Below are 27,541 nucleotides of genomic sequence, written 5' to 3'. Positions count from 1 at the left end.
ATATTGAATATAGTTCCAAGAGCTTCAATTTAGGCTTCTTAAATTTTGTAACAAGTAACTAGATTTACTTTATAAATTCATTTCTGTAAGTTATGTTTAACTTAATCTAAATTCCTTTAGCATTAAAAAAAAAATTAATTCAAAGGATAGCAACTTCGCATAATGGTTTTTTGTTGGTAGGAATACTTACCAAAGTGGAAGTCTTTTGCATGAAGACTGGGACGTCCTTTACCTGGAGTTAGCTCCAGAATAATAGAAAATTGTAGGAGAAGGAAATATGTGGTTATTGGATTGGTTAACCTCATAGACCTCTTGATTCTTCATTGGTCTTTGCATGTCACTGAGCCTTCATTAATAAGAACTGGAGTTTGTATTTTTCCTGGGCATTGCAATTGAAGCTACCCCCTTCTTCTTAAATCTCCTAATGTATTGTGTTGAGGATTCTTGAAAAATTTATTTTGATAATTGGTTTTAGACGTTGAAGGTATTGCTGAAAGTTATCTTTAAAAAACGTTAGGACCATTTTCCCCAGAGAGTGTGCTCTGGGATGCTATAGTGAATGGACAGAGGTGCTGTGGGGTATTCTGAGTGTTTGAGCATAGTGATACTGGACACTTCTGGACATCTCACAGCTACCAGCTCTGGGCAGTTAGGGTGTTGACATTACATCATGCTGCCTCCCTTTTGTTTGTGTCATATCTTAGATACTGGTATTTTGACAATAACTATGGTACAATGCAAGTACTGTATAAAAATCATTTTGGAATAAGAAATAGAGATATCATTGTTTGTCTGATCCGTATCTGATTAATTTTGGAGTGCCCAGTAAGCATGCACAACCCATTAGGAAGCAGCTGTGGTTATGTAAGAATGAAATATTTATTTTAAATTGATTTTTTTTTTCAAATGGCTCTTAGGTATTAGGACATATATACACAGTTTTAGGATTTCTTGTAGTCATTGCAACCACCGTAAGTGTTTCTTTTAGGCTAGGGGCACTGTGAAAGTTATCTAGTCAGTGAAGGTACCATGAACTGAGAGAAAATATGGGGACTTCTGGATTTGAGAATGCTTTTTATTGCCCCAAATTTTTATATATTTCCTCCTGGTTCAGTAGTCATATAAAGTAGAATTCTAGTTGGCAAAGTTTTGGTTATTTAAATTTAATGTCAAACTCTTCTGTGTCATTTTACCTTGAGTATATTTATTTTATTTTATTTTATTTTATTTATTTTTTTTTTTTTTGAGTATATTTATTTTAGTAAGTTAGTTTGTTTAACTTTGTAAAGATGATAAACATTTTCTTTGGTTCAGAATCACAGTCCCTCAAAGTCTTTATTAGAGCATTTGTTTTGTGTAGCCGTTAATGATTCAGGAAGCTACAAAAATGGGTATTAACTTCAAGACATTCTTTAGTGAGTTAATTAAAATGATACATGCTTTATGTCTAATGATTTATCTGTATCTACATAAAAGCAAAGTATAGTAGATCATGTGGGGGGAATAAAGGTTAATTGAAGATTCTGCCATTTGCTCTTTAATTAATAGGTTTTATATTAGAGAATTATGATGTCATCTTGAAAGTTGAATTTTTTGACAGCTGTTCAGAAATATAGCTGTTATTAGAAGATGAAGTATACTTCTAAATGAAAAGCTACTTTTTTAAAAGCCTTAATTGGTAATTTATTAAATCTTTTTAGAGACTTAATAGGTTTCCCCCCTTTTCCATAAGATATTTCATTTTAAGTATTAATTACGCACTTTATATTAGTCTCCTTCATGCTTGAATATTTTCCATAGAATCTGAATATTTTCTGTAGAATTCCCAAGATATAACCTGGTAACTTCTCTGTTAGTTTTTTTAATTGTTAGGCTTTTGATTTTTTTTTCTCTTTTTTTGATTGTAGTGTAGTTGATTTACAACGTTGTGTTAGTTTCAGGTATACAAGATGATTCATACATATATTCATTCATATGTATACCTGTATATATATATATACATTTTCCAGATTCTTTTCCCTTATAGGTTATTGCAAAATATTGAGTTCCCTGTGCTATACACTAGGTTGGTTACCTGTTTCATGTATAGTAGCATGTATATGTTCATCCCAAACTCAATTTATCCCTCTTCCCTCCTTTCCCTTTGAGAACCATAAGTTTGTTTTCTATGTCTGTGGGTCTGTTTCTGTTTTTATCCCTATATGTGAAATCTAAAGAAAAAGATATGAATGAACTTAGATACAAAATGGAAAACACACAGCGTCTCCGTTAGTTTTGCTGAAGGCAGGGCCTTGGAGTTTCTGTTCTGGAGCTTGGTCTCCCTCTGTGGCATGGCCTGCCCTGCCTTTTCCTGGAGTCTCAGTGCCACTGCCCTCCATTCATTCTTACGTCACACCTCTTGACTTGCTGCTGAAGTGCTTAAACGGAGGGATCATTTTTTTTATTCATTTTTATCTAGCAAGCGCTTAGCCTCCAGCGACAGTCATGTTTGCCAAATGCATGATTAAAGCACATGTTGTCTCCCTTCTTGCCTAACCAGATTTTCTCTCTTTAAACTCTTTCTTCATGCAGTGCCCTAACCATTTCTAATATTCAGGCTGGATCGACTGGAAATTGGGGCTGCCACGTCCAGACCAAACGTGGGAACAATACAAGAACCGTGGATATTGTGGTCTTAGAAAGCTCTGCGCAGTACTGTCCTCCTGAGAGGGTGGTGAACAATAAAGGAGATTTCAGGTCAGTGACTTGGAGAGTGCGGAAAGGGGCTGATTTGCCTCAGTTCTTTCTGTTCTCAAAGGCATAGATGTATGTAATTGGTCTCCTGTCTTCAGTAAGAATTTGAGAAATGTATTCACATATATATCCTTATATTTCTAAGGACTACCCTTAAGAATGGTGATTTCAGAATCATTTATGGGAACTAAAAGTAAAAACAGGTGCCTGAACTTTATCTCAGATCTGTTGATTGATGAGTCCCTGAAGGTTGAGCCAGAAGTGTTTATTTTTATTTTGTAGTTTTGTTGTAGTAGTTAAGACCACTACTTTAGGAAACATTTTGGAAATTCCACTCAAATAGTGTGAAATTCAGACAGGTTAACAGCATTTCCTGTTTCTAAGGGGCTTTTTTTGGATGGCCTTTGGAAGGTTTTGTTGTGTTAATTCAGTTTTAACTGCAGACAGTTGGTAGACATTGTACTTAGCAGAAACACACACCCAATTTCCCTCCCCTATGTGGTTCTTCTAGCAATTAAACGAGGGCACTTTGAGAAATGAAAACTGTTGGGTGGCCTGAAAGCTGGGAAGCCAGTAGTGTTGGATTATGTTAGGATAAGCAGATTGAGTTAAATGAATTTGTGAGCGGTAACAAATTTTACTTTAGACTCCCCTTACTTTCAAAGTTGCTTTAAAACATTATCTTTAAACTTATTATTTGTCTAAAATGCTTTATGTTCAGGATTTTAATAATCAGTTTATAGTTAATATAAATGAAGGGAAATATGTAGCTCTTTAAAGCAGCATAGAGATTTTTGAATACACGGTTTAATTTACACTGTAAGTGATTGGTATTTTTGCTGCCTTGTGGCTATAAGTCTTGATTTTTAAGGATAAGAAAAAAAACCTCTGTTGTTATTCTTTCAAGTCCAAGGTGAAGAAGCAGTAACAACTTTAGCTCAGCTAGTTCTTCATTGATTTTTTTTTGAATTATATTAAATGCCTTTTGACATTCCTTTCTTCTCCCCCATTTAAAATTTTTCTGGATATGAGTATGTAGAAATCATAATTTATTGTTGCCAACAGATAAGTCTTTTATGTGGATTAACTGTTAACTTATAATATTTATACAGTATACTTTGAAGTGAAATAGATACCATTTGTTAATTTTGTTACATTCAATGCCTTTATTAAATAATCATAGTATATTTTCTATTTATGGTGTATTATCTGTCTTTGCTCATAGTTTTGGAGTGTTTTCATTTTTAAAAATAGAAGAAGAATCTGTTTAACTGATTAATGAATTATTTATCTTTTGACACTCCTTAAGATATAATACAGTTAGAACTTCCACTGCATTAGTAAGATTTAGTTTAGCATTGCTTGATCTATTTATACAGTTTTTGATAATGCATTACATTTTGGTGTGGCTGATATTATAATTTAGAAGTTCATATGTTGTAAGTCATCTGTAGCTTTTATTAAATACACTATTTTCATTCCCAGTTTTGGAGAAATAGAGCTCAAATAACAAAGATTTCTCCCAATCCAGTTAGTGCTGATTTCATGCCAGCAGGTTGGTATAGTCACTTGCACAGTACCTATGCAATTTATCTGGGCTTCACTCAGATAAATTCGGTTGTATATGTTATTGAATGTTTTCAAGACCACCCCCCAAGTGCAAAAGTTTGTTGAAAGGACTCACAGGACTCAGCATGCAGCTGTGGTCACAGCTCAGATATAGTGATGTAGTAATATACCTAGCTGGATAATAAGGGGAGAAGACACAGATGGATTCTGGGGTGATCAGTGTGTAAGCTCTTGATTATCTCTGCCTCCCAGGAGGCTCATGCAGAGCCTACCCCTCCTCCAGCCTTGAAAAGGCAGCAGCCTCTGTATAGTGTTTTTCCCCAGGAAAGTCCACTGGAGTCTCAGCATCCAAAACTCCTTTTGGGAAATGTTCATAAAGGCAACCTCTGTCTATCTCATTCCAAAACTTTAGACCCCCAGGATGAAAGCAGGTGCTCAGCGCACACCATATGGCTTCCCCAGACTGTCTAGGTAAAGTGAATCACTCTTACCAGTTAACTGTGAACACAAAAAGCCCCAAATTCCTGGGTGCCACCTAAGGGCCAGCATTGCAGGCAGGCCACTTTAAGGATGGCAGTCCTTTCTGCAAGTATACTAACTCTCTTTCTGTGAAAGGCCAAATTTTATTCGTATTGGAAAAGATTCTGACCTTATATACCTAATGGTTATATAAGCCAACGATACAGTAACAATAATTAAAGAAACATAAGACCGTTTGGTGCACCATTTTTCTGTTCTGCTTGATAAGGTACAGTTTCCGTGGTTATATTTAGAATATTGTAGGAAAATGTTCTGTTATGGCATTAAAATTTATTCAGCTGTTACCTTACAATGGTTTTAGTTCATTTTAACTTCTTTTGTGTTTGTCTTTATTATTAAAGGAGTTCTGTCTCTTGAGTTTCCTCTGATTCTGTGTGACATGTCCCGATCCTTGACTTTCCCCTGCTGCTCCTCGTGTCAGCGTAGGTTCTCTTGTGTCTTCGTCTCTCTAGATGGCCCAGAACACTGGCAGGCATCACCGCGTACCTGCAGTGTACTCGGAACGCCCACGGCAGTGGGATCTACCCTGGGAACGCACAGGATGAGAGAAAGGCCTGGCGCAGATGTGATCGAGGTGGCTTTTGGGCGGATGATGATTATTCTCGCTGCCAGTATGCGAACGATGTCACTAGAGTTCTTTATATGTTTAATCAGGTAACTGGAAAGTCTTCAGATCTGCTGAGGTTGCTAATAACACGTGGTGCTCACACCAAATACATAAGTTTTTTAAATACCGGTAAAGCGTCAGGATTTGGTGTCTATACTTTCATGGACTGTGTCTTCGGGATCAGACCTGTTCTTCTCAACCAGTATTCAAGGCCCTCTCTGGCATTACTCTTCCTTTCCAGGCATGGCCTGGCTTTATGCCTTTGCTTGAGTAACTTAGCATCTGTATCCCCAAACAGAATCCCAACCATTCTTCAAGAGCACCTGGGAGGCCCCCTCTTCAGTTCCTTGTATAATCCCTTTGTCACAAGAGATGCCTTGTTGTGCTTGTCCTTTTAGTATGCCTTTTCTCATCTCTGCTTCTATGTCTTTTTTAAAACCTTAGCCGATTATAAGCAGCTGGCAGGTGGTTTCTTTTACACATTTTTAAATGCTTCTTTGCACCTGACATACACTTTTTGTAATGGTTGGTGCTGAGTTGTGTTTAATAATAAACAAACGTAAAACATTACAGGCCGTGCATGGCAGTATAGATATGTGCTAAATAAGTGGTTTGTACTCCCAGGAGGCAGGAGTTCCAGGAGAGATATTGATCCCTCCTGGCTGGAATACTTGGGAAAGGTGTTACTAGGCAATTAGAATTGAGTGTATATAGGATTTAGATAGATAGAAATGAAGAGATGGTGCAGGCTGCTTCCCTGATTTTTCTTTTTCTTTTTAAACTTTTAACTTTGTTGATTTTTATCTTTTGGCCGTGCTGTAGCATGTTCAAACCCACATCCCCTGCACTAGAAGCACAGTCTTAACCACTGGACCACCAGGGAAGTCCCTCCCTGATGTGTTTTTATGTATTGTTTTATTTCATTCTAAGTTAAAGAAAATTCCTTCAGTTAGTTTCCAGTAAAATTTGTCTTCTCAGTTTTGGAAAAAGCATTTTAGGAAGGTCATAGTGAATCGGTGATAAAGAGTTTTGAAATTGCCGTGTTTTGAAATGCAAAGGTAAGATGCAATATGGGAGACCTGTGTTCGATCCCTGGGTTGGGAAGATCGCCTGGAGAAGGGAAAGGTTACGCACTCCAATATTCTGGCCTGGAGAATTCCATGGACTATACAGTCCATGGTGTCACAGAGTCGGACACGACTGAGCGACTTTCACTTCACTTGCTAAGTGCTTCTTTTTTGCCTTTTTAATACAGATGCCCCTCAATCTTACCAACGCTGTGGCTACAGCCCGACAATTATTAGCTTACACTGTGGAAGCAGCCAACTTTTCGGACAAGATGGATGTTATATTTGTGGCTGAAATGATAGAGAAATTTGGAAGATTTACCAAAGAGGAAAAATCAAAAGAGGTATTTTCTGGTTTGGATTTGTAGCATATAGTATGTCAGCAAATGGTCGTGTGATAGAGCTGACTCTCTATTTTTAAAGCCTACTTATGTTTGCTGTATTTGAACTAAATATACCTTTTAATTTCCAGAATTGTCATTGAGAAACCTATGCTCCATCTGTCATGGGGACTTGTTGGGAGGAGTAGAGGTGGATTGTTAGTTCTTGGAAATTAGGTACCAGGGTAGGGCAGAACCAGCCTGTGAGAAAGCAGCTTTTTCTGCATCTATGGTGTGTGTGAGTTGGGCTGCATCTCTCAGGCTGCCTGGGATTTCCCTTCTCCCCACTGGTGTGTTTTCATCTTTCTTCTTTGTTTTTTTCTCAATCACCACTTAAATTTGTTGGTTGAAGAAATCTTTGTATGCTCAATAATTTACGATGTTCAGAAAGTAGAATCTTTTTTATTCTATTAATTTTTTAAATTTAATTTTAAATTAGAGGGTAATTACAATATTGGGATAGTTGCTGCCATACATCAACATGAGTCAGTCATATGTGAAAATATGTCCCCTTCCTCTTGAAACCCCCTCCCACCCGCTCCCCACCCCAGCCTTCTAGTTCGTCGCAGAGCTCTGGCTTTGGGCTCCCTGTGTCATACAGCAGACTCCCACTTGTTCATCCTTCTTCATGAGAGTTTTAGTTCCCCAGATCTTGTGTTAAATTGCTTTGGGAATGTCCTAGAGAAAATGTAAGACTATTTTAGCACTTTTAAAACAAAATTCCAAATGATTAAGATACACGAGGCATGAAAATTTAGTGACTTTGAGAAGGGGCCATGTTCAAGCTATGATATTCCTGTCCACATGATACCCTTCAGGTGAAGACATTGACAGCTACTGTTTTCAGAATGAGTGAGCGGCAAATAATGTTTTGAATAAGTTTTTAGCTGCAGATTAACATGTTTTTAAACTTTATTTCCAGCCAGGTGAGAACTTTTATATAAACTGTTTCTCTTGTGATGGAATCACATAAAAATGAATTTTTGAGCTAGAATAAACCTAGATTAGGTCATACACTGAAGCCTAAAGAAAATTAAATAATTTCTCTAAGGTTTTAGAGCTAAATTATGTAGGGCTGAAAACAACCCAAGAACTTTAGCTGTCTAATCGAGCAATTTTCTACTGTATCACATTTACTTTCTAGAAGAGCTTTGCTCTGTCATGGATTTCAAAAGTATTGTGGGGAAAACACTGAACTAAACAAAGTCTTAATATATTTCTTTATGTGGGGCATCTCAGATTCATTAATGTGCTAAAAGGTGGTATTGATTTGGCCAAAAAATTCATTCAGCTTTTTACGCACAGTGGTATGGATAAACCCAAATGAACTTTTTGGCCAACCCAATAATATTCCTTGTTTCTCTACATAATTTAACCAAGGGAACTTTCTGCGTGTGGTATCTATTAATATCTGGCATTTCGGTGATAAATTTTGAAATTGCAGCTCTAGTACATTAGATACTTTACTTGATGTAGGATAGCTGACAAAGGAAAGAAAATAGTGACATGTTTATAAATGGGATTCAGAACACCAGACCACCTAATGATGACATGGCATTTCGCTGTTGTTATCTGAACTTCAGACTTAAGATTCCTAACGAATTGTTCCTTTGCTTGATTCTGTCCTTGGGCCATAGCCCGCTTCCCATGATGAGTTTTTCTGGTGCTGGGAGGAGCCGTGTGAATCCTGGCTCTGTGGTAATCCTGCTCTCCCTTGTTGATTATAATCACAGGTTAGGTGCCCACATGATTAGAAGTCATTCATGGAGGCTGGATGTTTCAGGTCACTAGAGTAATTGGAATGGCTTTTGGAATTTGTACATAGGGAAAGTTCCTGCCATCATGTGACAGACCAAAGTTTATCCCCTTGCGGCCCTCTTCTGGTGTGAGGGACTCGTGTACTCCTCCCAGCTCGGGAGCAGCGGTGTGGTGCCCTGAGGTGTACGTTTCATTGTTTTGCTGCTGTGTGGGAAGAATGGTCTGAGTTTTTGTTGCTTTGTCATGTTCTTAAGGGGAAGCATCTTGTTGAAGACTGGAAGTGGACCTAGTTTGTGAGTTGTTAACCATGGACCCTTTATTTTTAAAATGAGACATGATGTTTGCCCTGTTTAACTTGCAGAGTTTATGCAAGTGAGAAAATATAGGTGAAACTATTTTTATCATTGCAAAGCTAGGATATACTTTTTATAGGGTTAAGAAATTAGCATTCTTTTTTATACGTGTGAGGAATTTTCATTTATTTATCCGTTTTAATTGAAGTTGAGTTGATGTGCAATACTGTATGTTGTAGATACACAACAGCAGTGGCAGTTCAGTCGCTCGGTCGTGTCCTAGTCTTTGCAACCCCACGGACTGTAGCACGCCAGGCTTCCCTGTCTATCACCAACTCCTGGAGCTTGCTCAGACTCACGTCCATCAAGTCAGCTATGCCATCCAAACATCTCATTCTCTGTCGTCCCCTTCTTCTCTTGCCTTCTATCTTTCCCAGCATCAGAGTCTTTTGCAATGAGTCAGTTCTTTGCATCAGGTGGCCAACATATTGGAGCTTCACCTTCAACATCAATCCTTCCAATGAATATTCAGGACCAATTTCCCTTATGATTGACTGGTTTGATCTTCTCGCAGTTCAAGGGACTCAAAAGAGTCCTCTCCAACACCACAGTTCAAAAGCATCAGTTCTTTGGGACTCAGTTTTCTTTATGTCCAACTCTCACATCCATACATGACTGCTGGAAAAACCATAGCTTTGACTATATGGACCTTTGTTGTATATATACAACATAGACATTCACAGTTTCTTTTTTTTTAAATTTATTTATTTTAATTGGAGGATAATTAATTTACAATATTGTGATGATTTTTGCCATATATCAACATAAATCAGCCATAGGCATACACGTGTCCCCTCTGAAAAGTAACCTTCTTATTATCTCAGAAGCTAAGAGAGAAATCCTTTAAAAAAAAAATCACCAGACTGCTTTAGTTACTTATCTAAAAACTTACTTTGAAGGAGATTGTTGTCACCTTCACTGGCTGACATAGAAGGTGAAATTTTAACTATCTTTGGCAACAAATGATGGCAACCTATTAAGTATAAATAGAAAAAACAGAAAATTATTCAGGATTGAACAATTGAGATATAAATGTAATATTACCTTTGATGCAGTGACAGACATTTGATTCTTTGGAAGCTTAAAATGGCAGGCTAGAGCTTTCCCTGTTTATTGCTATGTTAAGAGTTCATAAGGCTTAAGGGCTCCATTTTAAGTTAATTAACACTGCATAAAATTATGCTAAGGTATCTTAAAATGCATAGAGCATAATTGGACAATTAAATTGACTTTTGTATTATATCCAGAAAGTTGTTGTGCTGTGGGTTGTTTCATAAACAACCTGTGATTGAGTCTAGCCAATACAAGCTGGTACTCTTGTCGTCTTAGGGTGGGTGCTGAAAACTAGCAAACTGCCAGATCTAAATGAGGTATTTACTAGGGTCTTTTAAAAAGAGCCGAAGGTTATCTGTCAGATAGTGTGTGTTCCATATTTACTGTAGTGATTTCTCTTATGAGAACAAACATATATATCCATTTTAAAGAGAACATCTATGAAGATTCGAGTTAGTTATGTGTTATAGTTTTCTTACTGTGCTCTAGTTTTAAATATGTAAGGCATGCACCTCACATTTTTATGTATAGAATTTTTAAAAATCTTTCATTTACTCACTTTAAGGTATAATCACATCTGTACTGGTGAGTTTCTTTTTTACTTTCAATATTTTAAATGTTTTTTTCCTTGATCTTACTTGTCAGGCTTCCTGATATTGTTAACATTTTCAAAGACTCAGCCTCTGGCTTTTTGATCCTTCTGAGAACATGGTTTCTCAAACTTGAATGGGGCCCATGATTCGTACCAGGTTCTGGGTGCGAGAAGCCTGAGGATTCATATTTCCGCTAAATTCCAGGTGATACTGGGCAACGTCTTTGGCACAGACTTTGAACACCATTGTGAAGTGAAGTGAAAGTCCCTCAGTCGTGTCTGACTCTTTGCAACCCCATGGACTGTAGTCCATGGAATTCTCCAGGCCAGAATACTGGAGTGGGTATCCTTTCCATTCTCCAGGGGAACTTCCCAACCCAGGGATCGAACCCAGGTCTCCCACTTTGAGGACCACTGTATATTTCTTTTCTGTCCTTACCTCTTTTAAAAAAAATGTTCTCTTTGGGTTTAAAACTTTTTAAAAACTTTTTTTTTTAATTAGAAAATTCCTAAAGTGTATAGGAGAAGGAATGTTATTATTAACACTTTTGTTTTACCTTTCACTGAGTTTCGACAATTTTCGGTGCTTACCAGTCTTGCTTCATCTCCCCTCTCCACTCGTTCTATGTTATCTGCCCCTCCTTCTTTCTCTCTTCCCCTCTCCCTGCGTCTCTGTGTGTCTCTGTCTTACTCTGTGTCTTTCTGTCCTTCAATGCTGGAACATTTAAGAGCACATTTTAGGTGTCATATTTCATCCATAATTTTTTTTTAATTGTAAGGAACTTTAAAATAGAACCTTGGTATGGTCATTATATCACCCAAATGAACTCAAGTGCTTAGTGTTATAAAATATCTAATCCGTGTTCAGTTTTCCTTGATGATTATTATTTTTTTAAATGTGGACCTTGTGTCTGGTTTCCTTATGAAATTCATTCATATAATTTTCTAGTTGGTTTTGTGGGATTTTCTAGACAGGTGATTTTTGTCCGTAGACAGTAGATAACAGTTGGTTTGTCTGTTCCCGTATAAAACACATCCTGTTTTTCTGGTTATACATCGGTGAGGACCTCCAGAACTGTGCTGATGCGTGTTGGTGACGAGTGGTTTTCATGAGAATGGTATAGTGTGTCATTATTATGACATGGTATATGGTATGATGTGATACTTATGTGCTTCTGCTAGGTGCCGGGGGGCTATATCAGTGTTAGGGGGTCACGTTGAAAGTAGTTCTCAGCTTGAGGTTTCTCAGACCACAGAAAAAGTGAGAACTCTGTTCTCAGTCCTGTGTGAAGGTCGACTTGTGTTGACAGATTGACAGGGAAGAGTTTTTTTTACCTCCTACCTTGTGCCAAAGTCAAGATGGACAAGTTTCAAGTTTCCTTGCGATTCCCTTCCTTCCAGGAGGCTAGTTTAATGCTGGTTGGCCCTGACCCTGCTGGTGTCCCCTTTGGCTTATCAGCTTTATGCTGTGGTTTTCTCCTGTTAGCCTGTGTTGGCAGGGCCTGGGTCTTACATGGAAGTCAAAGCATAGTCTGTGGTCAGCCGAGCTCTGCCTCAGAGCTCTTCGGATTCCTGTTGTTTTGCTGTTGGTCCCTCGTGGAGCCTTTGTTTTCTGAGTGGTCAGTGGTGCATTTAAAAGGTAACTTTTTTCCTTTACCATTTTTCACTTTTATCAGGAGAGTTGTCCATAGTACTTAGTCCTCCATGCTTCCAGAAAGGGAGATGCATGTACATTTTTGTCATTGGAAAAAACAAGATCTGCTTCCAGTGGGAGAGTTGGAGGGATTGTAGAAGTTAAGCCTTTCTGTTTGTTGTGAAGGTATGGCTGAGGATGTTGAGCATTTCACTTGGTATCTCTTTAATAGTGTTCTTCACGTGTTCTAAGAATTTTCTTTATGAAAGTGACTGTCTACTTGGAGGAAATATTCTCCTTTTCAGTAATAATTGAACAGTTGTCTTCACTGCCTTGACTAGAAACATGTCAAGAATCAGTTTTTGCCCAGTCCCATTAACTTTGCCATTGATGTGTATTTTAACTTATTTGAGTCTTTTTTTAAGCATGTATTTCCCACCAGGACTTCCCTGGTGGCTCAGACAGTCAAGAATCTGCCTACAATGCAGGAGACCATGGTTCTATTCCTGGGTCGCGAAGATCCCCTAGAGGAAGGAAATGGCAACCCACTCCAGTATTCTTGCCTAGAGAATTCCGTGGACAGAGGAGCCTGGCAGGCTACAGTTTGTGGGGTTGCAAAGAGTTGGATATGACTGAGTGACTAACACACTTTCTCACTCTCTGTGTATGTTTTAATTTAAAAAGAATTATCTCTTAAACTTTGTTAGGCTATTTCAGATACTTTCTATAAGGCAATAGAGGATAAATGCAACTTGTATTCCCTGTGACATTATTTTCAATCTTTTCCCCTTCCCACTTATTTTCCCATCACCATCCTCTTTATTTTTGTACCAGAGTGACATCAGAGCTTTCATCTTTGCCATAGTCCTGGTGACCATCACATTTGGGCCTTTCGAGCACTGACTACTTATCAAGCTGAGCAGCGTTCAGTGGGGTCCCCAGGCCCTCAGGATGCTGAAGCTGGTTAATAATGCCATAAACACACTCTTAAAAGTTGACTTTCAGAACAGAGCAATTCCCTCATTAAAGTAATCAGGGCAATATAGCATACTTTGAGATGGGAATGATATTAATACAGTTATTTATAATTAGGAAAAACCATGACGTTTACTTGAACTAAAATAATGACATCATCTGAGTTATTATTTAGTCGAGTTTGAACTGTGTGTCAGTTCTGTACTTTCTGTCTCCATCTCAGCTGTCCCCAGACGACAACTCAGCATACTGCCCTGTGGTATATGTGTCTAATTCTTGCTTCTCTGGTTATTAGAATTGCCGAGGTACCCCCTGCTGACTTTGTGCTTGAAACAAGAATGTGGGAAGGGGCCTAGATTTCTTGGCTTTTCTCAAAAACTATATGAATTGCTTAATGAAGATATTTGCCTTCTGTTCTCTCTCTGTGTGTCTTTCTTAAAGAAAGACAGTTTTCATAGGGTTCTTGGTCTCATTTTGCAAATGGGCAAGCAGAGACTTGGAGAGGATAAATAATTTGCTATGGACATTTAACTTGTAAGGGATGGTTGAACTCTTAACCCAGGAGAACTTAACTCCAAGGCACGTAAGCATTCTCGCTGCAATGTTATTTTGTACGCCTGTTACGTTAAGATCAAATACCATCAAGTTGAGTTTATGTATTGTGTGTTAACGTGAACCAACATCAGAAATGCATGAAATTTACAGGTGATTTTAATCTAGTTTTGCCCGGGATTGCAAACATAAATATTGAGAAGAGCATGAAATATTCTGCCTCTTACCACAGATGACATTTAATGGTTTCATTGTTATTAATGTGGCATTTTCATTTCTTTACCCTTTTATCTTGGATGAAGTGCATTCACAGTGTTTTCATTTGATCCTCATCCTTTGGTATGACAGATTGCAGAGCAGGTGCATGACTCTTCCGACCCTTCCATGGCCGGCGTGGCCTTCAGGGAATGCAGTTGAAGAGAAATACGGTGCTTCCCAACACATTGGTTGCAGTTATTAAACTGTACCTGTGTGTCACATTTCAGGGATGCTTTTTTAATCCAGTGTAATTTTTCATGTACTGTTATTCTTTTTGTGTCCTTTTTTGCCACCATGAAGGATTCAGAACTACTTCCATAACCAAGCTCCAGAAGCATGTAGTGTTTCATGATTGCTTGCCATAGGGGATATTTTGGCTACAAAACTGTTTCTTTAATTCATAGCCATTTATAATGAAATAATGGTGGTGGGGGGGAAGCTTATCCTCAGCTAAGGCAACCACTTTTATTAGCTCTATACCTTCTTACAGATACTACTACTTCTTTTTTTTTTTTTTAGCAGTTATTGACACATGTCAAATTCCTTGGCTGGCATTATCTAGTGACCCATAGCTGTAGTTTCTTGATTAAAAAATAAACAGCTTTTCAAAAGAGATGATGTATCAGTTAGGTCTCATGTTAGATTTTCATAAAGCCCATACATGTAGAACTTGTAAAGAAATTTCCAAACTAGTTGTAAAATTGCTGATTTTTTTGAATACTTCATAAATATTTGAGAAGTGCCTTAGAGGAGAATTGGTATTTTCTTGTATTTTATCTTTTAAATTTTTGCAGGCAATGGCCATTTCTTTTCTGATAGCTATAGAACATATCATACAGTGTCATCTCTTATTTATTTTTGTATACAGTTTTGAAAATACAAATTTGAAAGGTAAGAATAACAGGTAAAAATGTAACCAAATTCTCTAGCTTCTCTGAATTCCCATTAAGAGGTGGTGGTTATTGTTCTAGTTGCTGTAAAAGTGGCTGATATACAAATGCAGGAGTCACCACCCATCTTCATAACTCCAGAAATAAGCACTTCTGTTAAAGTGAAATTTACCCCCATACCTACTGTTTTTAGGAATATATTCTGAGATGCTGGTATTTTCTTTTTTTTTTTTTAATTTTTGCTTTTACTTTATTTTACTTTACAATACTGTATTGGTTTTGCCATACATTGACATGAATCCAACCACGGGTGTACATGCGTTCCCAAACATGAACCCCCCTCCCACCTCCCTCCCCATAACATCACTCTGGGTCATCCCTGTGCACCAGCCCCAAGCATGCTGTATCCTGCATCAGACATAGACTGGCGATTCGATTCTTACATGATAGTATACATGTTTCAATGCCATTCTCCCAAATCATCCCACCCTCTCCCTCTCCCTCTGAGTCCAAAAGTCCACTATACACATCTGTGTCTTTTTTGCTGTCTTGCATACAGGGTCATCATTGCCATCTTTCTAAATTCCATATATATGTGTTAGTATACTGTATTGGTGTTTTTCTTTCTGGCTTACTTCACTCTGTATAATTGGCTCCAGTTTCATCCATCTCATCAGAACTGATTCAAATGTGTTCTTTTTAATGGCTGAGTAATACTCCATAAAAATGGGATCTAATTAAAATTAAAAGCTTCTGCACAACAAAGGAAAATGTAAGCAAGATGAACAGACAGCCTTCTGAGTGGGAGAAAATAATAGCAAATGAAGCAACTGACAAACAACTAATCTCAAAAATATACAAGCAACTTATGCAACTCAATTCCAGAAAAATAAACGACCCAATCAAAAAATGGGCCAAAGAACTAAATAGACATTTCTCCAAAGAAGACATACGGATGGCTAACAAACACATGAAAAGATGCTCAACTTCACTCATTATTAGAGAAATGCAAATCAAAACCACAGTGAGGTACCACTTTACACCAGTCAGAATGTCTGCGATCTAAAAATCTGCAAGCAATAAATGCTGGAGAGGGTGTGGAGAAAAGGGAACCCTCCTACATTGTTGGTGAGAGTGCAAACTAGTACAGCCACTATGGAGAACAGTGTGGAGATTCCTTAAAAAATTGCAAATAGAACTAACTGTCTTATGACCCAGCAATCCCACTGCTGGACATACATACTGAGGAAACCAGAATTGAAAGAGACACATGTACCCCAGTGTTCATCGCAGCACTGTTTATAATAGCGAGGACATGGAAACAACCTAGATGTCCATCAGCAGATGAATGGATAAGAAAGCTGTGGTACATATACACAATGGTATTTTCATGAAAGTGAAAAGAAAGTGAAGTCACCCAGTCGTGTCAGACTTTTTGTGACCACATGGACACAGGTTTCTCTGTCCATGGGATTTTCCAGGCAAGAATACTGGAGTGGTTTGCCATTTCCTTCTCCAGAGATCTTCCTGAACCAAGGATTGAACCCAGTCTTCTACATTGTAGGCAGACGCTTCACCATCTAAGCCACAGGGAAGCCTGGTGTTTTCATCAATTGTACCAAATGAACAAGCTCAGTATTCTACATAGTTTGGTTGTAGGTTCTTCTTAATTCTTTGTCAGTTGATCTTGTTCATATCTTGGGTTTAAATGAGTTGCCTCTTGAGAGAATATATGAGTCCATTAAAATTGGGTTTTGTGGTTAAATTCCATTACTATCTGTTATTTATTACTCTGTTTTTTTCATCTCTTGGAGGTATCACAACCTAGTCACTTTAAAAAGAAATGTATTTAGTTGCTTATTATATATTTCCTTGATAGATACAGACTCCAAAATAGATCTTCTATGTTTCTTTCACTGCTGTATCTCCATTGCTTGGGATAGTGTCTGGCTCACCTTGGTCCTCAATAAATATTTAGTCAGGGAGTGAATGGGTATTATATAGCTACTGGCTTTTATAGAGAAGTTACACTAATGAATGAGTATGAATGTAAGTAGGACATTGTGCTGTCCCTGCCCCCAAGATGTTTATATTGGAATTAAAATAAGGACAGAATTGTGACACACGATAGTAACGGCAGTATGAAGTCAGTTAACTGTATTTGAATTGGATAAGATGATGGGGCTTTACAGAGGAAATAGAGGCAGTTTTGCTGGGTACATTGTTCCTCTTTATATATGAACATATAGACTTTAAAAAATGTACCCTTCTTAACACTTCTTCTAGAGCCTGTCATTCTCAAAGAGACTTATTTTGGGATGGAAATAAAAAAAAAGAAAAAGGAGCAGTAAAATTAGAGCTGTGTTTTGAATGCCTGCCATGTGTAAGGCATAGTTTGAGGAGCCTAATAGTTATTAGTGGAGCTTAATCTTCACAACATTCAGAAAAGACAGGATGGTTATTATCCTTGTTTCACAAATAAAGGAAGGTACGGAAGGTGCCAGCCCTGTTCCATGGCTCGGGGGTGGAATCCGGTAGATTTCCGCTGGCTTGTCTTCTTCCTGAAATGAAGCATGGGTGGAAAGGACTGATCTTTTTCCAGACCCACCTTAGCCCTCATAATTACATACCCTGGGAAGAGTATTGGAGGCAGAACAGGGTTGAAAAGCTCAGCTGGACTCTTCTAGGGTGATGAAAAGACATCTGCTGAAATGTCCTTGGCAGTCTGGCTTGGCTTTGGGGCTTTTGAGGCTTTTTTCTTGGTTAGAGGACCTGCCAGCTTGTCAGTCCTCCAGTGCTACCTCCACAATGCTTGTGTGCTCCAGTTCTCGTGAACAGTTTGCTCAATAGTAGACCCTCCCGGGAACAGGCTGTCTGCTTATCCTGGACTGTTCAGTGCACTTTTCTGATATGAGAACACCAGCAATGACAGCCCGTTGATAGTTCACTGGTGTTGCCTGACAGATGTTTACATCTGTAAGTTATGAACTGAGCTAATGAAAAGAATTCAGGAAATGAAACAAGCAGTGGAAAAGTGGACACTTCTTGGGATTCATTTGTTTCTGTGACCATGTAAATCTAAAAGCATCCCTTGAGTTGGGAGACGGGGAAGAAGCAGCTCATTCAAGATAAAGGGGGAAACGTGTGCACAGACTCAACGTGATGGCCCAGCGCATGCAGAGAACTCAGAGTAGTTGGACATACCTAGGGTTTTAAACATGACAGGATGCTAAAGAGGTCACCAGTATATTCTTCTATTTTTAATTAATTGAAGTATAGTTGATTTAATGTTGTGCCAGATACTTCTTGATCATATTAAGTAATGCTTATGCAAAAAGAAGATAAGTGTTTTTCCAGACAGAGTTGAGATCTGTTTATTCTGAGAATCATGTGATTTTCTTCCCCTTGATTAATATAAATGCCTTTCTCCCCCCACTCCCTGACGGCGCCCCCTACCCCCACCCCAACCTGTCAATTTGAGTACTACATGTCAGTCTTTTCCCTGATGATTTGGTGGTTACATGAGTATAGTGTTTTGAGCTAAATATTACCGAATGGTTATAACGACTGTGCTCTTCCTATCTGAAGATGCCTTAATGAGAAATGAGTCAAGCACTTGTTGGGTTTTCCTGTGAAAATTTAGACTGAATGCTCATCTTAGTGTCTCATTAGAATTTTGGTGATGTAAAGCCTCCTGTGTGGGCTTTAAAGATCTTCCTTTTCTCTCTTGCACGCCTGCTAGCTTGGCGATGTGATGGTTGACATTGCAAGTAACATCATGTTGGCTGATGAACGTGTCCTGGGGCTGGCGCAGAGGGAGGCCAAAGCCTGCAGTAGAATCGTTCAGTGTCTGCAGCGCATTGCCACATACCGACTGGCAAACGGAGCTCATGTTTATTCAACAGTAAGTGTCACGTTATCCTAGATTTCTAAGGAAAAGGTTCATTGAAAGCAGCTCTAATCTCAAAATAGATAGGTTTCATCCCATTATGGGGTGAGTATTTTGTTACTGCTGATTATTACAAAATTTCCTGTTCTCAGACATTTAAAAAGACAGTTTTGCTTCTGAGTAGTCTGTTTTCTTGGTAACTGGGCTTAATTTGTAATTTGAACAGTTACCACCATCTCATCCTCTGAAACTTTCCACAACACAAATAAGAACACCATAGCCTTGCCCCCCTGTCACATGCCCATCACACATCCTAGCTGATGTTGTCTTCTGGGCCCTGAAGGATGTTTTGAGACAGTGCTTGATTGCTTGCCCAGGTTTCAATTTCAAAAGGGAACTAGGATTTCCCCCAACTCATGTGAACCTATTGACATTTTTCAGTCAATTCCACTTTGGGGGAAGTTAGTTATTTATATGTAATAACCAATCTTGGGCTTCCCTGGTGGCTCAGTGGTAAAGAATCCGTCTGCCAATGCAGGAGATGCGGGTTCGATCCCTGGGTTGGGAAGATCCCCTGGAGAAGGAAGTGGCAATCCATTCTAGTATTTTTGCCTGGGAAATCCCATGGACAGAGGAGCCTGGCGGGCTACAGTTCAGGGGATTATAAAAGACTTGGACACAATTTAGTGACTAACCAACAGCAATGATCACTCTGTTAAATAATCTTAAATTTTGTTTGTGCAGAATTTCTTGGTGTACTGCTTTACTTTTTCTGTTCTAAAATGTAGATATGATAAATGTGGAAACTATGATAATGTTTTATTTTATTCTTTTAGCAGTCATATTCTGCTCTGGCCCATGATTTTCATTTTCTAACTATTTTAGTGGGTTCATTGAATGTTTTCTACTTCCTCCTATGATTTTATACAATTCAAAATTACCGTCTTTCCATTAACTGATGGAATCTTTTTGATGAGACCGTGTTTTATTGATCCTTTTGTTCAGTTAAGTTTAGTATTCCTTTCTTGAATAATAAACAGAATGGAGGCCTAGACTGGCTCCTGTCAGGACAACGTAGTTTAGGGTAGGTGCTCTCTGTGACCTTACTTGAAATGAGCTTGCCAGTTTGAGGGCCACACTTGGTCCTCCCAGATCATTTAAACCCATTTTCCATCCTGTGCTTCACCCTTGCTTATTACTCAGCACAGAGAGCTTCCTTCATTCTCCTGAGAACCCACAGGTATAATAGAGGGTGCAGGGGGAATTTGTACATCATTTCAAAGCATAAAAACGTTCCTGAGAAACAATATATCTGCTTAAGACATGGCTTCAAGGGCACTTCATAGTAGCACCTTTCTTTTGACTGAGGTTTCACATGTTTATCATAATTCTAATGTGTCTTTGATTAATAAAAAATTTCAAATAAACTTTGCTGGTAAGTATGATTGAATTTAGTAAGATTTTTCACACTCTGTCATCTGTGGGGCAAAACTAAATGCAAAGATTTCTTATCCTTAAAAATTTGGGGAACCGACAGATATTTTCTACTATATATATATGGTACTTGAAAAAATTCTACCTTCATATATTTAAAAATTTTAATCTTCCTGATAGATTTTGGACACCTTACATGAAAGTCCTATATGAAAAAAAAAAAAGTTTAAAGGAGAACTTTGTCCACATATGGCACTTAGAATGGTGCCCTGCTTCCATAGTAAACGTAGAATTAACCATCCTTAAAGGAGGGAGTTTACCGCACATCCTGTCGTCTTGCTGGATGTAAACGAAACCGGTCAGCCTGTCACTTCTTATGTTAGCCCTGTCGTGGTTCTGACAGGTGGGAGTGGTGCCAGAAGCTCCTGGACATGGGTGGATGGTTGTTTGTATCGGCAGACCATAGGTTTTGATAGACTCTCAAGTTCAGTCGCACTCCTGCATTGCTTAAAATTGTCAGGACAAGTGCCATCTTTTTCAGGTGATTTTTCTGGCCTAATTCGCCCTTCAAAATTTGTTCGTTTATTTCTGTTTGGACTAGCACCTCCATTCCTTTGCTGAAGAAAACTTTGCCATAAGTCTGTATAAAGATTTTATTGGTGAAACTTAATGCTAAGTGTTGATGTTCCTGTGAAAGGAAGAAGTGTAAAGATGTTATGAAGCATTGAATAAGGCAGCTTTTAAGTGTACTAAGATCATTAAGGGGGTCTACTGATTTCTCTAGCTGTTTTTTCTTTTTCTTTTTAATCAGGATACTTCCATTTTCAACGTATAAATTCCTGCAACTACTCTTCAAATTATTAATTGACTTCTCATTTATATCTGATCTTCCATACTTCGTGACTTACTCTTTTCCTCTTGGGTATCTTGCTGTTTTAGGACATCCCAGATGTAGCTGGCATCTTTTTTGAATCTGCCAGTTATCTGCACAATGTCTTTGTTTAGTAAGAGCTCAAGCTTTGTCTTCTAGCTTATGTAGTATTTTGTGTTTGAAACTCTTTGAAAGTGCTTTTCCCCCCCGTTATAAATCTTTTGTAACTCCTGTTTGATTGACTTTTGAAGTATTCACCCAATATTGCTCTGGAAGCTTATGTCATCAAGGCTACTGGCTTCACTGGGATGACATGTACCGTGTTCCAGAAAGTGGCAGCCACTGACCGGACAGGCCTTTCTGACTATGGGAGGCGAGATCCGGATGGAAACCTGGATAAACAGCTGAGCTTTAAGTGCAACGTTTCGAATACATTTTCAAGTCTGGCTCTGAAGGTACGTTATATTCTGTAGTCATTTAAGACTTTGTAGTTAGATTAGAATACAATACCTCCATATCCATAGGTTCAGTATCTACAGATTCAACCCAACTGCAGATTGAAAATATCCAATTTAAAAAAATATCCCGAAAAGTTCCAAAAAGCAAAACTTAAATTTGTTACATGCTGGCAACTATTTGCATAGGATTTACATTATATCTACGGTTATTTGTATAACACCTGCAGTAGGTATTATAAGTAATCTAGACATCATTTAAAGTAAGTATACCAGAGGGTGTGCCTAGGTTATATACAGATATTAGGCCATGTTAAATAAGAGACTTGAGCATCCACAGGTTTTGGTATCCAAGAGGATCCTGGAATCAGTCCTTTGAGGATATGGAGGGTGCTGCACTTAAATGCTCTGCTTTGCAAAATAATCTTACCAAAGGTTGTTTGGAGGGAGAAGTGTATTAGAATTGCCTTTGTTCTTGTTTTGAAAGAAATTCAGATGAAGAAGGAACACATCATGGCCTTCATGGGCCTAGCCATTTTTGCCCTCTGGACCCCTTTCTGCATATGAATATATCACAATTAAATTTTATGACTGGAGTGGTAAAAGCATGAATATATTAGTTACATATTGAGACATTTTCTTTGACTTTAAAGTTCATTTTTATGCTGCTGATTTTAAAGACATGAAGACATTTTTGTAGACTTCCTAAAAGTATTCGGTGCCCGTGGCTCTGTGCTCGTGGGCCTAATGGCAAAGTCCAGGCATTTAATCCAGCCAGCTATATATCAAGATTTTTTGCACAGAAGTGCAGACACGAGTGTTTGTAAATTGGGGCTCCCCTGGTGGCTCAAATGGTAAAGCATCTGCCTGCAATGTGGGAGACCAGAGTTTGAGCCCTAGGTTAGGAAGATCCTCTGGAGAAGGAAATGGCAACCCACTCCAGTACTCTTGCCTAGAAAATTCCATGGATGGAGGAGCCTGGTAGGCTATAGTCCATGGGGCTGCAAAGAGTCGGACATGACTGAGCGACTTCACTGCAGCAAGCAAAATTAAAAGCATTTTTATTGGTTTTTAAAATTGGGGGTTTAGGCGTGTTTTATTAAACTACATTGAAGCAAATGGTGGAAGTACAGTTTGACCCCCTAATGGAACTGTGTTTTTTCATTGAGTTTTGTGTGGCTATGTGTAATTGTGTTCTTGGTGGTTTTTAATTACACAGTACTTTTCTTTTTTTATAGTTCGTTTCTTAATTATATTGCAAACGATATTCCATCCATTCCAGTGTTAATGCCTGCATAGTAATCAAATAGGTCTTAGGTGTCCTGGTACACTGGAAGCACAATGAATATTGAATGAATGAGTGAATGGATAAATGAAGAATTAATATATTTTGTCATACTTCGGTGGTTTAGTCTGGTGGTGGTTTAGTCGCTAAGTCATGTCCAACTTTTGCAGTCCCATGGATTGGGAATCTTCCAGGCTCCTTTGTCCATGGGATTCTCCAGACAAGAATACTGGGGTGGGTTTGGAGTCACGCTTTACACTTGTGACTTCCATAAGGAGAGCCAGTTTGCCTAATTTAGAAATAATCTTAACTTCTCCCACTGCCCAAGACAGCTATCTCAGCTATATCAGAATGTCTAATGATAATATATTTACTTGATGCCATATATTCAGAGGAAAATTAGCAAGATATATTTATTACTCTTGGCTCTGGGAGAGTGTTTTGCACCTAGCAGTGCAACTCCTTAATGTCTGTTCCTTTGCTTAGAGTATAGTATTGGTAAAAACATATTGCAAAAGGCATCGAAACAGCATCACACACAAGCCCACAAGAGAGGGGTGTGTGTCTTTGAGGAACACTTAAAATTGATGAACCCTTCTATCTTAGATGATCACAGTTGGTAGGAAGGGATTAAAAATGATGAAACTCAACATTTCATCAATTTCACAACCTACCCCTCTGGGTAAGGAGAGTTTCTACCTGCTGAAGTAGAAAGCTTTAAATGAACACTCTTAAATTTGTCAATTTCATACTGTTCCATCATTTTAAGATCATCTTGTGGCCAGAAACCAAGGATGCATCACACTATTATTCATGCTTCATAGGTGGACGTGCTTACACCGAGTGAAAAAGGACCATATCCTTTGTGATACAAAAGTCAGTTAAAAATTTTTGCATTGACAATGCAAAATGCCTTAGCATTTTAACAGAAAACTTTTACAGTTTAGACTTTATATTATGGCAGCTTTTACTCTCTTTGCTTGTGCTTGTTTTTTTTTTTTTATGCCATCAATGGACTAACTAGATCTTGAACATGTCATAATTGATTGTATTGCCCTTAGATGGGAGAACACGCTAGCATATAAAGTTAAGCCCATAAGAAGGCAGTCCTTAGCTGTAGGAGCCTAACTGGAGTTGTTTTCTACATATTTTTTGAATCCCTATTGTCCTGTCTTTGCTCTCTTTATTACCATCACAGCCCAGTTTGGACTTTCATTCTGTATTGCCCATACCATTGTGAGCTTCTGTTCAGTCTCTGTGTCTCCAGGCTCTTCCTAAAAATCTATGCTTTTCTGAAGCAGGACACCCAAAACTGGTGCTCTGTGACCACCTGGAGGGATTGGGTGGGGATGGAGGTGGGACGGGGTTTCAGGATATGGGGGGAGACATGTATACCTATGGCCAATTCATTTTGATGTATATATGACAAAATCCATCAAAATATTATAAAGTAATTATCCTCCAATTAAAATAAATTAATTAAAAAAAAATATCCATGCTTTTCATACAGGTTGGTCTGCCTAGGGCAGTATTCAGCCAATGCATACCAGTCCAACCATGAAAGTTAGTAAAATATTGAAGTGCTTCCTTACCCTTTAGTGAATAGCTGTGCTGTGCCCCTGTGCCACACCCCCCACCCCCCGGTCCCCTGAGTCCCTCCATAGCTGACATTCTGGTCCTTCTTCTGGGAACACTCTCCAGTCTCTCCGCTCTTTAGCAACTGAAGGGCCTGCAGAGCCAAGGACCTTTAGGACCTTCCCCTCTGTTCACACTCTTTGATTGGGAATGTTATCCCTGGGTCTGTCCCACATGGAGATGACCTTGCAGATCCCACGATAAATTCTTCATGTCCTTTGGGAGGCTGGCTGTCAGTAACTTAATAATTTGGCATTTATCTGCCCTTGTCTACTTTGTTGTCTCTTCCAACCACTGACCAAGTTTACTTAGGCCAGCCCCATGCTAATTCTTCTACTAGAATCCCTGCTCCTCTGCTCCCCTCCCTTCCCCAGCTGCTTGGTTCTGTGATAACACCCAGCAGAAAGATGTAAGCTTCGAGAATCCTAACTAATTCCATCTGGTCAATCCTTGCCTCTCCCATCCTCATCTTCATTTCTCTTTCTCACTTTGCCCATAGCATTCTGCTCATCTCTGTCATTGCATGTTACATACAGGGGCCCAATGGGCTTCTTATTCCTGCCCTGGACTGAGGGTTGCTTGAGGTCAGAGCTGCTCTTTACATCACTGATGAATTCCAGTGCTGGCCCTCAGTCATTCAACCATTTGGAGATTGAATCACCTGTGGTATGACTCTTTCAGCACCTGATCTAAATTTTTTATTTACCAAATGCTTCCTTCCACTGTTGGTACCATAAGTCAGATTTGTTAGCATCACAAAATATTGGCTATTTTTTGTTAAATATTAAGAGCTTTTAGTAACTGTTGGTGTTTTGAATTCAGTAATTATTGTAGCCAGAACGAATTGGTTTTTTAAAAATTTTCTTGGCAGGAATTTGGAAATCAGGTTTTCTTTATGTACCCCACGTTTCTGTTGTCCCATCAAGGGCTTTAGCCCAAATGAAGTTTTCATTTCCAAGCCAGTCGTGTACATCTTCACGCTTCCTTCCTTCATGTGTGCCCCTTTTCAGGGCCTCAGTCACCCCCCTGCTCAGGGAAATCCCTGTTACTCTCTTCTAAGAACCAGTTCAGATGGCAGCTTCCTTTTTTTTCTCAGACAGAATTCATTGTGGCCATTAGTTCATAGTGCTTTGTTCATTGTCTGGAATAAATAGAAGCTGATACGCTGGTGAGTTGAGTTATACTAAGAGGCTAGAAGATATGGCTACTAAAATGTGTTCATGTTCTGCTCCCCCGCTTAAAAGCTGTGCAAACTTGGGCAAGTACCTTAACTTCTCTGAATGTCAGTTCCTTTCTCTTACATAGGAATCATGAAGCGGTGTTAAACTCAAAAGGGTTATTGAGAGGGTTTAATGAGGCAAATATGTAGACATACACAACAGTGCCTGGTACAGGACAAGCACTTAATAAATGTTAAGTTTGTATTGTTTCATTATGGTTATTGTCTCTTCCTTGCTAAATTTTGAATATTTGAGGTCAGGGGACCGTGGCTTATTTCATTGTTTATCTCCAGATTCTGCACAGGGCCCTGAGTAGAGGAATGAAACATCTAATAAACATCGTTGAATAAAAATTAACAGCCAAGCTTAATTAGTGAAGTCAGTTAAAAAAATTCTAAAGGCAAGCATAATCCTTGTTAATCTTCAGCAGTGAGATAATCAAAAGGTAGAATGCAGTTAATAACTAATTATGCATAAGAAAATAATTAGGATGTATCTGAACACCTATCTGTTTAAAATCCAGTGAGTAGATAGTCAAGAAAACATGAACAAATTACTGTTTCAGTCAGCTAGCTCTTTGGCCCATTCTAATTTTATTGTTAAAATTCTAGAGACTTAAACAAAATGAGGATTTCAGAAAATTTTAATTTATCAATTACGTAGTTTTCGGAGTCAAGATTATTTCACAAGGAATGGTAAAATCTAGTGGAAATATTTGAGTTAACATCCCTTATGATACTTAACCATGTTCTTCTCAGTGTCATTCTAAATAAGCAAAAATGCATGCAAATAAATTCATGATGAAAGCTCAGTGATGACATTAATTTCATGTGTGTTTATAGTTTGTCAGTTTTGATTATTTAAAACTAATTCTGAACTGTGGAAGTCAGAACGTGAGGTTCTAGGTGATTGTTGGTAAGTCAGTTACTTTAAGGCATTTTTCTCTCCCCAGCCTCCAGATAACACCTGCCACCCTACAGCGGTATAGGCAGATCTTTGAAATATTGTGGGTTTGATTCCAGATAAGTGCAGTAAAACAAATACTGTAATAAAGCGAGTTACATGAGTTTGTGGTTTCCCAGTGCATATAAAAGTTATATTTACACTATACTATGGTCTATTAAATGGGTGATTGATTATGCCTGAAAAATAGTGTTGTTCTTCAGTTGCTTAGTCCTATCCATCTCTTTGCGACACCATGGACTACAGCATGTCAGGGTCCTCCGTCCTCCCCTATCTCCTGAGTTTGCTCATATTCTTATCCCTTAAGTCAGTGGTGCTATCTAACCACCTCATCTTCTATCGCCCCCTTCTTTTGTCTTCAGTCTTTACCAGCATCAGGGACTTTTCCATTGAGTTGGCTCTTTGCATCAGGTGGCCAAAGTATTGGAGCTTCAGCATCAGCCCTTCCAATGAATATTCATGGTTGGTTTTATTTAGGATTGACTGGTTTGAGCTCTTTGCAGTACAAGGGACTCTCAGGAGTCTTCTCCAAAACCATAGTTCAAAAGCATCAATTCTTTGGAGTCCAGCCTTCTCTACAGTCCAACTCTCACATCCATACATGACTGTTGGAAAAACTATAGCTTTGACTATACAGACCTTTCTTGGTAAAGTGATGTCTCTGCTTTTTTTTTTTTTTAATACGCTGTCTAGGTTTGTCATAGCTTTCCTTCCAAGGAGTAAGCATCTTTTAATTTCATGACTGCAGCCACCATCCACAGTGATTTTGAAACCAAAGAAAATAAAATCGGTCACTGCTTCCACTTTTTCCTCTTCCGTTTGCTATGAA

At 38.5% G+C, this 27,541-nt stretch overlaps 1 protein-coding gene across 2 annotated transcripts in view; it reads left to right on the top strand.

Annotated features, from left to right (window-relative positions):
- Nucleotides 1-27,541, top strand: part of ADGRA3 (adhesion G protein-coupled receptor A3) — a 129,743-nt gene that overhangs the window by 64,607 nt on the left and 37,595 nt on the right. For both annotated transcript variants that reach the window (XM_018049336.1, XM_018049337.1), the window contains 5 exons: nucleotides 2,572-2,736; nucleotides 5,295-5,496; nucleotides 6,705-6,860; nucleotides 18,703-18,864; nucleotides 21,406-21,609. In XM_018049336.1, the coding sequence (XP_017904825.1) occupies nucleotides 2,572-2,736; nucleotides 5,295-5,496; nucleotides 6,705-6,860; nucleotides 18,703-18,864; nucleotides 21,406-21,609 (889 nt within the window). The remainder of the gene's footprint in view (nucleotides 1-2,571; nucleotides 2,737-5,294; nucleotides 5,497-6,704; nucleotides 6,861-18,702; nucleotides 18,865-21,405; nucleotides 21,610-27,541) is intronic.

This window comes from Capra hircus, chromosome 6 (assembly GCF_001704415.2).
Source record: "Capra hircus breed San Clemente chromosome 6, ASM170441v1, whole genome shotgun sequence".
NCBI classification, from domain to species: domain Eukaryota; kingdom Metazoa; phylum Chordata; class Mammalia; order Artiodactyla; family Bovidae; genus Capra; species Capra hircus.
The sequence above is the reverse complement of the archived record's forward strand: the minus strand, read 5'-3'. Positions and strand labels throughout refer to the sequence as shown.